Below are 13446 nucleotides of genomic sequence, written 5' to 3'. Positions count from 1 at the left end.
TGATTACTAGGATATCTTATTCCTATTAAATATAAGAAGATATTTTTAAAATTAAGTATCAAGGTAATAAAAAAAAAATAATCATATATTTTATCAGTTATTATTTTTTTTGTTATCAATTACATTACGTTCGAAAGTTGATTGCAATAATAAACGCAATGTAAAATAATTAAAAGAACAAATTAATAATAAAAGTATTGAAAAAACGCAACAAGTATTTTTTTAATAATTAAGTTTAATTTAAGCTTCATACTGTGAAAATAAATTTTACGTTCAATGAAACGTACCAGATATACGAGTAATAGAAACAATTTATCATATTCTTATCTTCTATCTGTTTTTCCAACTCCTCGTTTTCCGGAGAACAAATGCCTAGGCATTTTAGTTCCGATGAAACGATCAGCTTCACCTTTGAGACCTTTCTTGGCAACCTTTTTCTTGATGGCTTTGTGGGCGATATTCTTCAGCTTGGATTTCATCTAGACAGAACAAAATATATGTTAATCATTGCTGATGACATAAATAATCCAATAAATAATAAAAAAAAAAAAGATAAAAAATAATTACCGTAACATCTTTGACACCGATATCATCTCTAGCAGGTCGCGAGCTGCTGCGAGCGCGCGAAACAGAGACGACGGACTCAACGCGTTGTCTCTTACGAGCCGGGCCGGACAATGATCGTGATCTTCCGCGAGTTTTGGTGAAATGAGCGTCTTTGGTGTCTTCCATATCAACACCAAGTTCTTCCATCTGGTCTCTTAATTTATGGACACTCCTATCGCGGCCACGGGCTGCTGTATTCCGCGGCATTACTGGTTTTGTAGATTGTTTATTAATACGCGACTCTTGTTTCATTATGACCTTCTGGTCGCGGATTTGCTGAGCCAGTGCTCTGATGTCTTTCATCGTTTCCGTTAACTCTGGTACTTTGTAATCGTAAATTCCAGCTTGTGTTCTCAGTTCTTCGGCTCTTTCCAATTCGTTCAATTTCTGAAATATTAGTAAACATAATTAATAATAATTCATAAATAATAATATACTAGTAGTAAGTAAATAAATAACATACGTCAAATATTTCAGGATCAATATAATCAGCAATATTATGACCTTCCCAAATTTCGGGAATAATATCATACTTCTGATCACCTTCAATGTCATAATTCTTCTTCAAATCAAGAATATAATCATCACCCATCTCTTCCTCAATATGACGCTCCAATTTACGTTTGCGCTCAGCTTTTTCAGCAGCGGCTGCTTTCTTCTGCATCACACTAGCAGGAATACACGGTGGACGTTCTTTCGCGTCCCTCGGAGCAGGCATAGCAACATGGAGACGATTCTCTTTTCCTTCAACTTTCTTGGTCCTGATTTTCTGATCAACTCTAAATGCCAGCAAACGCTGGCAAGCCTCGAGCTTCACTTCCATTACACCCTGCTCAGTAACCGTACTAGTCTCCATGATCGGGACTTCATGTTCTTCAAATTTCTTAATAACCTCGCGCTTTTCTTCTGATAATTCATCAAGACTCACTACGTCGATCTTGTTGGCGACAACTATCAGCGGTTTGTTGTTGAACAATGGCTTTATTGACTCAAATAATTTGAGTTGCTCCTCCAGCGAGTGCCCGCACTGCTCGGACAAGTCGCAGAAGTACAGAACCGCCGAACGTAAATGTGCTAACGCCGTCACTGCTTGCATTTCAATTACGTTACGGTCTTCCAATGCGTGATCCAATATTCCCGGTGTGTCAATCACCTGATAGCGTTGATATAAATAATCCGTGTGTCCTACGTAAAGTGATTTTGTTGTGAAAGCATAAGGCTGGACTTCAACGTCAGCACGAGTGATCTAAATAAATAACAAAAGTTAATAAATTATTTTAAATTGTCAGTGAATTTAAAAGTAGTATCTTACCTTGTTGATAAAACTACTTTTTCCAACATTAGGAAACCCACAGATGATAATCGTACGTGTGTAAGGATCAATACTAGGAAGACGTGCTAAATGCTGACGGACTTGTTCCAAATATGTTAAATTAGCAGCTTGTCGTTTCATTATTGTCGCCATGCGACCCAAAGCCGCTTTTTTAAGTTGCTTACATCTGTACAGAGAGTCTCCGTATTTGAGTAAACGAACATAATCCTTAGCGACACTAAAAATAAATAAATAAATAAATTAGTGGTTAATTACAATTGATGAGAGGAGAGAGTAAGAAAATAAATTCTTACTTATCAATTAAATGTCTCGCGGTATTAGTTTGACCAAGAGCCAACTTGTAATGATCTTTGTCGTAGAGAACGTTCATCAAATCAGCATAAAATGGATGGACATCATCAAGCTTCGGAAACTCCTGGATTATTTTCGACAGGCGGTCATGGAAATTTTGCTGAGTAAATTTAACTTTCCGGGTGTAGAACGCGCGGATTCGGGATATTTTGTAATTTTTGTGAATTACTGTCGGTGTTTTCCTTTGAGTTTTTGATAATATGATATCTATAAAGTCCTGAAATAAATTTTAGTTTAAGTACAAGTTTTTTACGGACATATTGATAGTAATCTAGTAATTTTTAAAATTGTAAATAATTTGATAGTTACCTTTGCCGTAGGGACTACGGTTATTTTTTTGAAATTGTACATCGCCATTTTTAAATTTTATAACTTAACAAATTTATTTATTTAATTATTTGATGAGAATAATGACCGACTCACGTGTACACGTGAGCTGACTTATTCTAACCCTAACCTGTTAAATTTATCAAGGGGATACTGGTCATGAACAATAAAATCTTCAGAATGTAAAGGAGATTCGTAAACTCGTTTTTTATTGAGAAAATTATTTGTGCTGCCGCCTGGAAGCTCAGCAAAAAGCGAAGGAACAGACACCTGGTGAGGGAATTTAAAAATAGATTATTTGAAATTCAAAAATAAAATTTTTCGCGGCAACAATGGCGGCTACCTTACCGTCCCTATAAAAACAGCCGATGGCTTCTATGCCAGCGACCAATCACAGCAGAGATAGAGGTCGCCAGAGTCCAACTTCTTCATTTCTCCTCTGAAAAAAATTCATTAGTTCAGCAGCAATCACTCGACGTCATGCGCATCTCAGCTCTATTAAGTTTTAATTATTTTAAATATACTTTCGTCCTTAGATTTAAATACTAAATGATCTCTCAGCACTTCACTTTACCCATCTTACATTGTAAGTAAGTAAAATACAAAACAATTGAATTCCTTGGATCTTATTTATTTAAAAAAAAAAGTCAGCATTCATAAAATTTAAATGAGTATGAATGTAGCAGACATCAGACAAATTTAAAATTATAAATAAATAGAGTAAATAATTAAAAAAATAATATTTATAAAAAATGCACTTATTAATTTTTGAATTCCTTAAATGCGCATTTTTTAAAAATATTATTTTTTAAATTATTTAGTCTATTTATTAATAATTGTAAATTTGTCTGATGCCTGATACGTTCATAATTATGTATGATCCTGAAGTTAGTAGATAATTAAAAATTTTTGAATTTTTTTGTTAACAAATCAATAAAAAAAAAAAAAAAATGCACATGTAGAAAATTAAAAAAGCTACAAGTGCAATTTTTCAAAATATTTTTTTTCTTATAATTTATGGTTAAAAAAAAAAGTCAAAAAATTATCAGATGTCGGCTAACTTCAGTACCACAATTATTTTAAAATTACCCGCGATTAATTATGTAATTTTTCATGTTTATTGTAGCATCCGTGAATCACGAGAAGTAAGAAAATAAAAAAAACATAAATCATCAAAAGGCCCTAATTGTAATTTCTTAAAGAAACGCGGGTAAATATTTTAATTTGATTACTAGTTAGTAATTATGCAACAGAGTATATAATTTAAGCGAGTCTGCTCCCCGTGTTACTCATCTTGCAGTGAGTCGGGCGTCCGCCGGTGCAGAGAACTTGTAATAATAAATTATTATGCTACTCACGGATAATCGAGGTGACGAGATGGGTGGCTGGGACTTGCCCGCGATTCCTTATCGGCAGTAGCATAAGTTTGCACTCACAATCGGCAAGAGGCTGCTGGTGATGCTGAAACTTGAATACGTCTTCGGCTTGTTGCCTTCTTTTCCTTCATCATCATCACCACCACCATAATCATCATCATCATCTCTCTCCCTACATACAAATATACACATGCCCATGCCTTCACACGCACATACGCCTGGCAAGTGGTTTTATTTGGTAGCGTATATGCCCCGGGTCCATTATTTGCCTTAAACAAAAATAAAACCAATATGAGCAAGCAACTCCGAGTTTCTATACGTCCAAGTAAGAAAGGTAAGTTATGATACCCGATATTATTTTAAATTATAATTATATATAAATATAAATTTATATCTTTATATTAATTTTAAAAGCACATAAATTAATTTATATTATTTTTTAGTATTTGTTATCGAAGAGTTGGGCTTTAATAAGGAAATAGTTAAATACATGTTTGATAATAGGCGCTCTCGTATGTTTTCTCAGTTGTAGCTACAGCATCCGCCAAGTTATCAGCGACTTTCTTGATCTAAGCTTTGTCAGAGGCGGGCGTATTGTGGGTGGTTTGCTGGCGAGCGGATTTTCTGCGGTCTTTGCGGCAGTCCCGACAGCGTCTCGTGGCCGTGGGAATACTGAAAATTGTTCTGCCGCTCCCCCGCTGAGTTTATATACATCTATATATGTACGTATATATATATACATATATATATATATATATATATATATCTATATATACTTATATATTTATATCGAGATATAAGGCTCGCTAATAGCTGCTAAACGCCATGCGGAAGTTAGCACTGACTTCATCGTATCCACGATTAGACAGTGGTTGTCATTTTTATTTGATCGTGATTTTTTAAAATATAACAACCGCATATTTTCTCATACCGGTAAACTGATACTGCAGCATGCAGTTCTGATAAACAAAAAAAAATAATAACAATAAATTTTTATTGTTATTACATATTATTACAAATAAAAATAAAAGCTGGACCACCATCGGCTACTCCGAATTCTGTTCTGGATCCACGACTTTTATGGAGGATTAAAGTTCTCCGGGCAACGGTGTGCCCTTTTTTCGTGCTGCTCTTGTTCTTGTCGCTGGTCCTCTTATTCTTATTTAAACTCTTAACTCCTCGCGGTCTTTCTCTCAATTCGTGTGCGGCAAAGTGACCAAGAGCTGAGAGCTAAGAACTCGTTGAGCATTACTCCACGCGTTTATAATACTTATAATACTTTCCGAAGACAGTGAGCCAGTGGACCCTTGGTGAGTAGGGGGAACATGAGCCATCACAGGTAGAAAGGAAGGCACTGTCGGGTATAATGCTGTAGAAAGAGTAGGTTGGTTCGGTTGGTTGCTACAAAGATTGTCGAGGGAAAGAGAGGGGAGGGGGTGAGAAAGCCAACGGCGAGGAGGAACCTCCGAGGATCGTACGACTTACGAAGAGGCGAATGAGGAGAAGAAGAGAGAGAATAAACTGGCAGAGCACCCAGTCCTTCTCGACGCGCCGCACAGATCCTACGTGCTTTTATTACCGGTACGCGCGCTCCACGAGACCCGGAGGAGAAACTTCTTGGACGAATTGGTCACTCGCTACTCTACTCCGATCAGTGGGCCCTCGAGAGTCTGTGCCGAGTCCTGCTGGGACAGTCTGCCAGCCGAGTGTCATAATCGTTGTGCAACCCACTCGGTCAATTGTCATCTTTATTTATTTTTTCGGGACTTATTTTTTATTTATCCTACGCGTTGAGAGAGGAGGCAGAGGCTACAAAACCAGTTTTTCATTATTACCCAGTGTTTCATTCAAAAAGTATACGACACGAGGTGCTGTTGATCTTGACCATACGAGTTTTTTTTTATAAATTTTAATAATTATAGAACTTTATATTTATTTATTAAGACACTGTACTAGTATTTAAATTTTAAATGGATAGATTTATGATATTTTTAATTGGACAGTGAGCTACAGCTACAGCTAGGACTGTTTAATAATCATTAAAGCATAATGGAATCATTAAAAGTGTCTGCGAGTATTCAGATAGTTGACAAAATAAATTTACCATTACTTGTTGTTATTGTTGTTAAAAGCCAGGAGGTGAACGAATCCCCGGTGTCCTGGACGGCCGAGTGACTTGTTGCTTGGTAGCGAGAGTGGACGGAGGCACCCGAAAAAAAGTTAAACGAGAAATGGAAGACGCCATGCGAAGAACCAGGACCGAGCAGAGCCAGTGGTTCTCACCGAGACTCGACAAGGATGACAAGAGACCTGGACTCGGCTCCGGAGCTCTTCACTTCATACGCAATCGTGGGAGTATGAGACGACAACTGATGCGAGACTCCAATCGGTAAGTTATATCTCTATACCTACCACCGACTCAACTATTTTTTATCAAACCGCTGGGGAGGTTTTTTTATATCAGGACAATCACGTCCGAGACTGAGAGCTAGACAAGTAGAGGCTAAGAGACCACACACGGATAAAACATACGCGGGCAAGGGAAGCCGCGTGGTTATCCGCCAACACTTCCGTGTTGTTAAACTAATGAATCGCCTTCCTGGAGTCCTCAGAGCTTTAGCAACGACAAGGGTCCCTCGTATCCTCCATCTCCAGTCCTGTCCCTTGTCCTTTATTTATCTTTCTCTCTCCCCTTTTTTCTCTTCTCCAGCTTGTGTGGAGTTTCAGTCAACTTGTTCTCCACTCTTTTATTTTTCATTGTCCATTTTTTTGTTTAACATTATTTAAACATTGTCCACCGTCTCTCTCCCTCCCTCCCACGTCACCGTCACCAGACTCTATTCAACGTCTACTTAGTTCTGTCTCTTACATAGTACCAAGTAGTCCTGCATGTATGTCGCCAGCACTCACATATTTATAAACACACCCGCTAGGCAATGCTCAACCTGGACAGGTCAGACCCCATTATCGGTAGCGTATCGTCGACCACGATCAATCGTGAACAATTATAATGCATAACGGGCGAAGCAGGTTGTCCGCCGCTGAGTAGCCACCAGTAACAACAGCAGCAGCAGCAGCAGCAGTTACCAGCAACACACATTCACACACTCACTCACACATTTGCACACGGTATGTGTTACCGCGGGAGTAATGAACGAGGCAAGGATATAAGTGTACATACACGCTGGTGGCAGTGTGGTAGAGACACAGTGTACCGAGTACCGAGTACGAGTAAGCCAGCAGAACCGACGGGGGATTATATATCTGAAATCTAAGATTCCATGTACGGTTCACCGGAGCTCGACCCTGATGCCACGATCTCGCGAACCATTAATCCAACAACTATGATACTCTATGAAGAATAAAACTATATAATATAATAAGATAGAGAGGATAGGATACTCTAGCATACTCAACAGACGACCTCGACCTCGAACAGTGATAAAACCCCTCGGTTAACTTTTTTATAACACAAAAGCTATTACTAAGTACTTACTCCTTCCTCCAGTCGTTTATTATTATCCCCCGTCCTACTCTTCTTATCTTACCGATCCCCGTCTTTGGATTTTAATATATTTCGTTGAAACAATTTTATTGCTGTGTGGTACAACCACAAAGGAGGAACTATACTAGGAACTTTATTATTTCAACAATGTTAACAATTACAATTATTTCCTTATCGTATAATTGCTTAGGAAATAATATCAGTGGGCATGAAAATTTTTATATCAGCAATTGCGTACTTTTATTTTTATTCCACTGGAACAAATACTCGTTTACTTTTTTTTTTAGATTATTCTCATTGTTGTTATATAATTAGATACGGTAAGGTTAATTAATTTCAACGGAGGTGGTTTTATCAAACGGGAATTCATGGAAATAAAAATATTTATTGCTGTAGTTAAAAATTATATTTATTTAAATAAATCTGCAGGCTGATAAAATTTTTTATAAATATAAGTTTTATTGATTTTTACTGATAAGCGGTACCGTAACTTTATATAATGGGTATAGTTACTCATCTTGATACAGATCTGCGGTTGAATTTATCTCGTCGTCTCGTTTAATTGTCTCCAATCGATTATCAATGACATCTAGACCTCCGTCTTTATTATTTTCCAGCAGGATGTCTTGCGCCGAGACATCGAGTAGTTTGTGTTTTTCCGTCTCCGTTTCTATTAGACCCAAGTTATTATCGTCGGAATCCGATCCGGAAATCAGCTTTACGTCATCAGCTGAAGTTTCGACTTTTTTAGCATTAGCGGTGGTTAGCTCAGCATTATTTGTGTCGGTATCGAGCATAATTTTATCTACTCTAACATTCACTGCATGATATTTTTCAGCTCCGGTATCTACCAGCTCAATGTTATTGTCATTAACTATCGCGATTGTATTAGTTTCGGCGTCAATCACGTCCATTTTATCCACTTGAGTACCCACGATGTTGTCTTGAGCAAAGTCACTCACTTTTGTTAACTTGCGATCGAGAATGTTTACGCTTTTTATTTCAAGACTCTTGGGGCCTTTTTTAATCATTATTAAGTCTATCAGTAGAAAAGATTGTTTTAGACAACTTTCTGATTCAAAATTTGACTTTACGCGGCTTTGGATTAAAGTTTTACATGCGAAACCTGCGCCAAGACATTTTGATAGGGTCACTTGATAATTACGTACTCCGCAGCCGACTTCTATTGGAAAATAATGATTTTCTGGCCAGTAAAATGGTAGCACTTTTATCATATCACGGACCTTTAAAAAAAAAAAAATAATAAATTGTAGAATAGTACTTTTGATCAGAAAATGATATTTTGAATTTTTATAAAGTATTTTTAATCAAATTTCGTCTAATTATTCATATAAAAAAAAAATAATAAAACAAACGGAGTACAAATTATATAAAATAAATATAGGAAAATATTTTTTGTCGTTTTCAGTTTTTTTTTTTTTCCATGACTTAGTTTGCATAATTGCACTGAGTCATACAATAATTTTTTCGACCTTAAACTATTTAATATCATCATATTTTTTTTTTATTAAATGACTTTTTATAAAAAAAAAAAATAATTTTTTAAAAACGCGTCCGCGGATTTTCTATAAAATTTTTGAAACCTATAATATATAATTAAAAAAAATTACTGAGGTAAATTTTCGGCAAAAAATAGATAAAGTAAATTATCAAAAGTTATAAAAAAAAAAATATTACATCTTTTGAATCAATCGGACACTGAAGCCCAGTCAAACCGAAGACATTGCTGTGTGAAAAAGGTTGAAGGTTCATTAATTCAATGTCGAGCTGGTCACATAAATTAATTCCGTGAATAATATCCATAATAACTGCACCTTGCTCATTAGTAATTTGCACCGAAATCTAGTGGAGTAAAATAAAATAATTTAGTTAATAATTTAAAAAACAAAATAAATATCTGATTAAAAGTTAGTTACTTGAAAGTTGTCTTGGCGGTTAATTTTTTGATGAAACTTTAAAAAAATATCTCCCAGCGTGTTTGAAGTTTTGCCGGTAACGAATGCCGAGACGTAGGGATTCGAATGGTAATTAACATATTTTTTCGGCGTTTGAGATTGATATGTATATAGCGCCTATTACAAACAGCAATAAAATATAAATGGACTCCTATATATCGTTGAATTTTAAATAAATAAACTATTGCACAACTTACCTCCGAAAATGGTGCGATAAAAACTAAAAATCCCGTATAATAAATATGCATATCAAGTGATATAATTTTATTTATTTAGTCAATTAAAAAAAATACACAGGACTGGATAAAAATAAAATGATAGAAAAGTATACTGTTGGATTCTCACTTCGAAGACGTTTGTTTATCCACCTGTTATCGCGGTGAAGTAACTTTGAACGGTGTCTTGGTAATTATTTTATTTTCTTATCGAACGTTATTACTAAATTGCGATTCGAAAACAGGTTTGCTCAATTTACTCCATTCGTTTATTGAAACTTCAGTAAATTATATATATAAAGTATTTATATATATAGGAAAAATAAATAATTGTTATAAATAAAATGAAAAAAAAGTAAAGTTAATAAATATAAAAAAATAAAGATGAAATTTAAAATGAAGATGGAGGTTACGTTCATGACATTTATGCTCAGGTCTTTTGACAAGCATTAGGAAGTGTAATAAAAGGCATTCTCATTATTCAGCGGGCTGCAAGAACATCAGTATTAAAATAAATAACCGACCTATTGCTGTACTGGCCTCGCAAGAAGTAAGAGACGGTTAAAGTGAAGACAGACGACATAGCTTCGCCGTAAGACTCTATAATAGTCAGATGGAAATATGCGAATAGGAAGAAGTGTACTTTATATATACTACTATACCATGAAAGTTAAAGGACGACAGTGTCATAAACTGAGTAGTGCAGGGGAGTGACTCCTGGAGTATATGTGAATAGGTCTCGCGGGAACGAGACACGCGTCGCGAACATTTGTTATGTCCATGTAGGAAGTGAGATATCCCGGTAAGCTAAAGTTTATATACCGACAATTACACATATATTTTTAGTCGGACATATCGTAATTTCACTGGGGTGAGAGTTTTCTTGACATTGAAAATTTTTGTAAAAATTTTCTTCTACGGCACGACGTGGGAGACGCAAAGGGCCGAGAGGAACAAAGCTTTTGTAATAAACTTAAATAAATCATAGAACAAAGGGTTCGATTAAAAGGAAATGAAGACAGTTAACGAATAAGAGATGAGAGACAAGAGAAGGTAAAGGTCAACGCTTCTTCGTCACGGACTCTCTTAGCAGGGTTCAATGAGCCAGTCTTAAGAGTTGGATGAAACGTTTTTTTTGAAACGTTTATTTTCATCTTTATCTTTTTATTCTCAATCGTTTGGATCCCCCTTCCATCAGAGTTGAACATTGGTTGAGCCCAAGCAAGCATTGCTGAGTAGAGAGCGGAATAAGGGTATAGATGTAAATTTGCCGTGAGGTGGGAGTAAGGTACGCGAATCCGGAGGCCCTTGATAGCCTGAGCTCGATGGGATTTATCGTCTGGCCCCGGGTCAGGGTCTGGAAGTGGAAACTATTACGCCGCTCAATGCAGGTTTCACGGTTGCGCCAACTTTATCCGTCTTATTTTTATTTTTATACATACATATATATATATATATATATACATTACTTTTTACATGCATCTACATAGATATATGTCTATCTATCTACCTACCTAGTTGATCTCAGTGTAACGTAGACTAGGGGGCGAGGGACTGAAGGTGGAAAGGAAGGAGAGAATAAGAGGCGGACGGCGACGAGTCGCGAGTTTTACACGCGGAAAATACAAGTGGAAGCTATAAATCTCGACATCCTCGAGCAGGATCACGGGATGTGTCTTGGTGTCGGTGTCTGTACACAGTAAGTGCACTCGTTTACGTATCCACATACTCAAACTTATTACACTACCGTTTGTGTAAGAGATCCAGGAGACGGGGAGGAACGGATACGGGATACCCTCGGGAAAAGTATAAGCCGTCTATTGCGAGGATATCAACCGGAAAAATACCGCTTCGTCTCATCCAATATTTTTTTTTTTTTACTCAAACACAAACAAACTAAACAAATATATTTATTACTAATGAATCATTATATTTTTATGGGCAAGACGTCAATTGACATCCCGGTTGATTTTTTGCGCTCGCGCGTGCCTCGAACTATTAATGTGCACCATATAATAATCATGCGCCCGTGATTACAAGCCGCGGTCTTAGACTCTCTCCCCCTCCTCCTCCTCCTCCTCCTTCTTCTTGTTCTTCTGGTTGCAATCGCCCTCATCTGGTGTCTATACACGCCGAGGAATAATTCTCGTGTATCGCAATAAGAAACTGTCGGATTAGTAAAAAATGTAAACCGACAAGTCATCATCTGATGTAGTCAGAGCATCTAATGTATTAAGAGAAAGGAGATTGGCATTAAAATTACCTTGGACTCGTCGAAATCAGTTGACAAGCAATTGCATTACATTAATAGTCTACTGAGCACTTTGTATATGACTATAAATATAATATATGTATAGCGAGGCTTTAGTATAATATAGATTCAAGAGTAAAGAGTGTGTTGTGCTGTCGATTTGACCCGACCCTGTGAACTTTCCTCCCGTTACACTCCCACCCTCAAGTATGTCGTTGGCCAATCGCGGCGAGCTGTTTGCCGTCAAGGAGCGCTGAGTGCGAAGGGAATCTCTCGATTCGCCTCCACCGCCTCCACCTTCTTGTCCTGCCGGCGTCACCGTCTTGATACAACTGCGCGCGGGAAATGGAGCACTAGGTACAAGACACCAACCGCTCAGCTCTCTGTACTCTGACTACTCCGACATAAGAATCTATACGGTACTCTTGACTCTCCACATATCTTACTTATTTCTTATACTGAATACTTGTGCAAGTTAAGACCAAACTCACCATATATATATAACAGTAAATATATATATTGTGTGACTCCATGCCATATGTATGGATGTATGTATGTATTTATTATACGGTATATAGAATATAGAGTACTCTGAGGACATAAATCCTCATGTCTGCTCGATCATCATCACGATTTTACAGTGACTTTAAGATATCGGGCAAACTATATATTAAAACTGCCAGTTATTGCTCTACAGTTTACCTTTTTTTGGTTTTCTTTCGGCCAAGAAAATAGGATGATGAAGTAGGTACAGTATAAAGAGTAATAACGATAGTTTACAATTGCCGTCGTGGTTTTGCGACAGCCTCGAAACATACGAGACAATTTTAGATGCTAATAGTCTTTCAAATGTCACGGCTGTTATAAAAAAATTATGTGATAAATTTGAAATTTTTCTAGGCGAGGTCGGTCGAAATCGGGTGACCCGAAAACTAAAAATTTTTAATTAAATTTTTTGAGTAGATTTATACATAAATTTAAGGACAAAACGTGATTTGAAATGTTAATGGAGTAAAATTTAAAATCAAAAATAACTTGTCAAAAACCGACATCGGTACCGCAAATTATCGTAAAAAAAATAAATTAGCATTTCAGACCATTTGAAAAAAAAAAAAAAAAAAAAAATTGTCAGTTAAAAAAAAGTAGACGTTTAAAATTTTATTACTTTTTTTTAATTTAAAAATAAAAATAATTTTTTTTACTACGATTTAAATTTGACCTAGTAAATTTTACTTTCAAACTGATTTGCATCCGCCGTAAAAAAAGTGATTTTTATTGATGGTCCTAAAAAAGAGCCGGTCATAAATTGTACGAGTGCGAGCAATTCAGTCCGATAATAACAATAATGACAACGACATAGAATAAAATATGTACATATATCTACAAGTGAATGGATTACAAGAAGATGGTAAAATACATAGACAAAGATTATCATTAGCTGGATTATAACGGTGTGCAATTCGTAAAGCAAAGTTTCCGGCTCGACCCCCCGGTCGAGGCCACGAG

General features: G+C 36.4%; 3 protein-coding genes across 3 annotated transcripts in view; 1 reads left to right on the top strand and 2 right to left on the bottom strand.

The window, feature by feature from the left end:
- Nucleotides 1–84: 84 nt before the first annotated feature.
- Nucleotides 85–2798, bottom strand: LOC103575768 (nucleolar GTP-binding protein 1). Its single transcript, XM_008555691.3, has 6 exons — nucleotides 2600–2798; nucleotides 2233–2507; nucleotides 1919–2156; nucleotides 1070–1852; nucleotides 568–993; nucleotides 85–479 (listed from the first exon to the last, which is right to left on the bottom strand). Exons 1-6 carry the CDS (start codon nucleotides 2645–2647, stop codon nucleotides 324–326), a joined length of 1926 nt encoding a protein of 641 aa, XP_008553913.1. The 5' UTR covers nucleotides 2648–2798; the 3' UTR covers nucleotides 85–323.
- A 1431-nt stretch (nucleotides 2799–4229) lies between these two features.
- The window catches only part of LOC103575766 (uncharacterized), an 83032-nt gene continuing 73815 nt past the window's right edge, over nucleotides 4230–13446 (top strand). The window contains exons 1-2 of the mRNA XM_008555690.3: nucleotides 4230–4327; nucleotides 6126–6382. Of these exons, the coding sequence (XP_008553912.3) occupies nucleotides 6225–6382 (158 nt within the window). The 5' untranslated portion in view covers nucleotides 4230–4327; nucleotides 6126–6224. The remainder of the gene's footprint in view (nucleotides 4328–6125; nucleotides 6383–13446) is intronic.
- On the bottom strand, nucleotides 7961–9783 carry LOC128667999 (uncharacterized). The gene is made up of 4 exons (XM_053740095.1): nucleotides 9672–9783; nucleotides 9436–9591; nucleotides 9197–9361; nucleotides 7961–8742 (listed from the first exon to the last, which is right to left on the bottom strand). The coding sequence occupies exons 1-4, from the start codon at nucleotides 9720–9722 to the stop codon at nucleotides 8008–8010; spliced, it is 1107 nt and encodes a 368-aa protein (XP_053596070.1). The 5' UTR covers nucleotides 9723–9783; the 3' UTR covers nucleotides 7961–8007.

The sequence above is a fragment of the Microplitis demolitor genome, chromosome 6, assembly GCF_026212275.2.
Source record: "Microplitis demolitor isolate Queensland-Clemson2020A chromosome 6, iyMicDemo2.1a, whole genome shotgun sequence".
Classification (NCBI taxonomy): domain Eukaryota; kingdom Metazoa; phylum Arthropoda; class Insecta; order Hymenoptera; family Braconidae; genus Microplitis; species Microplitis demolitor.
This window is presented reverse-complemented; position numbering and strand designations above follow the sequence as displayed.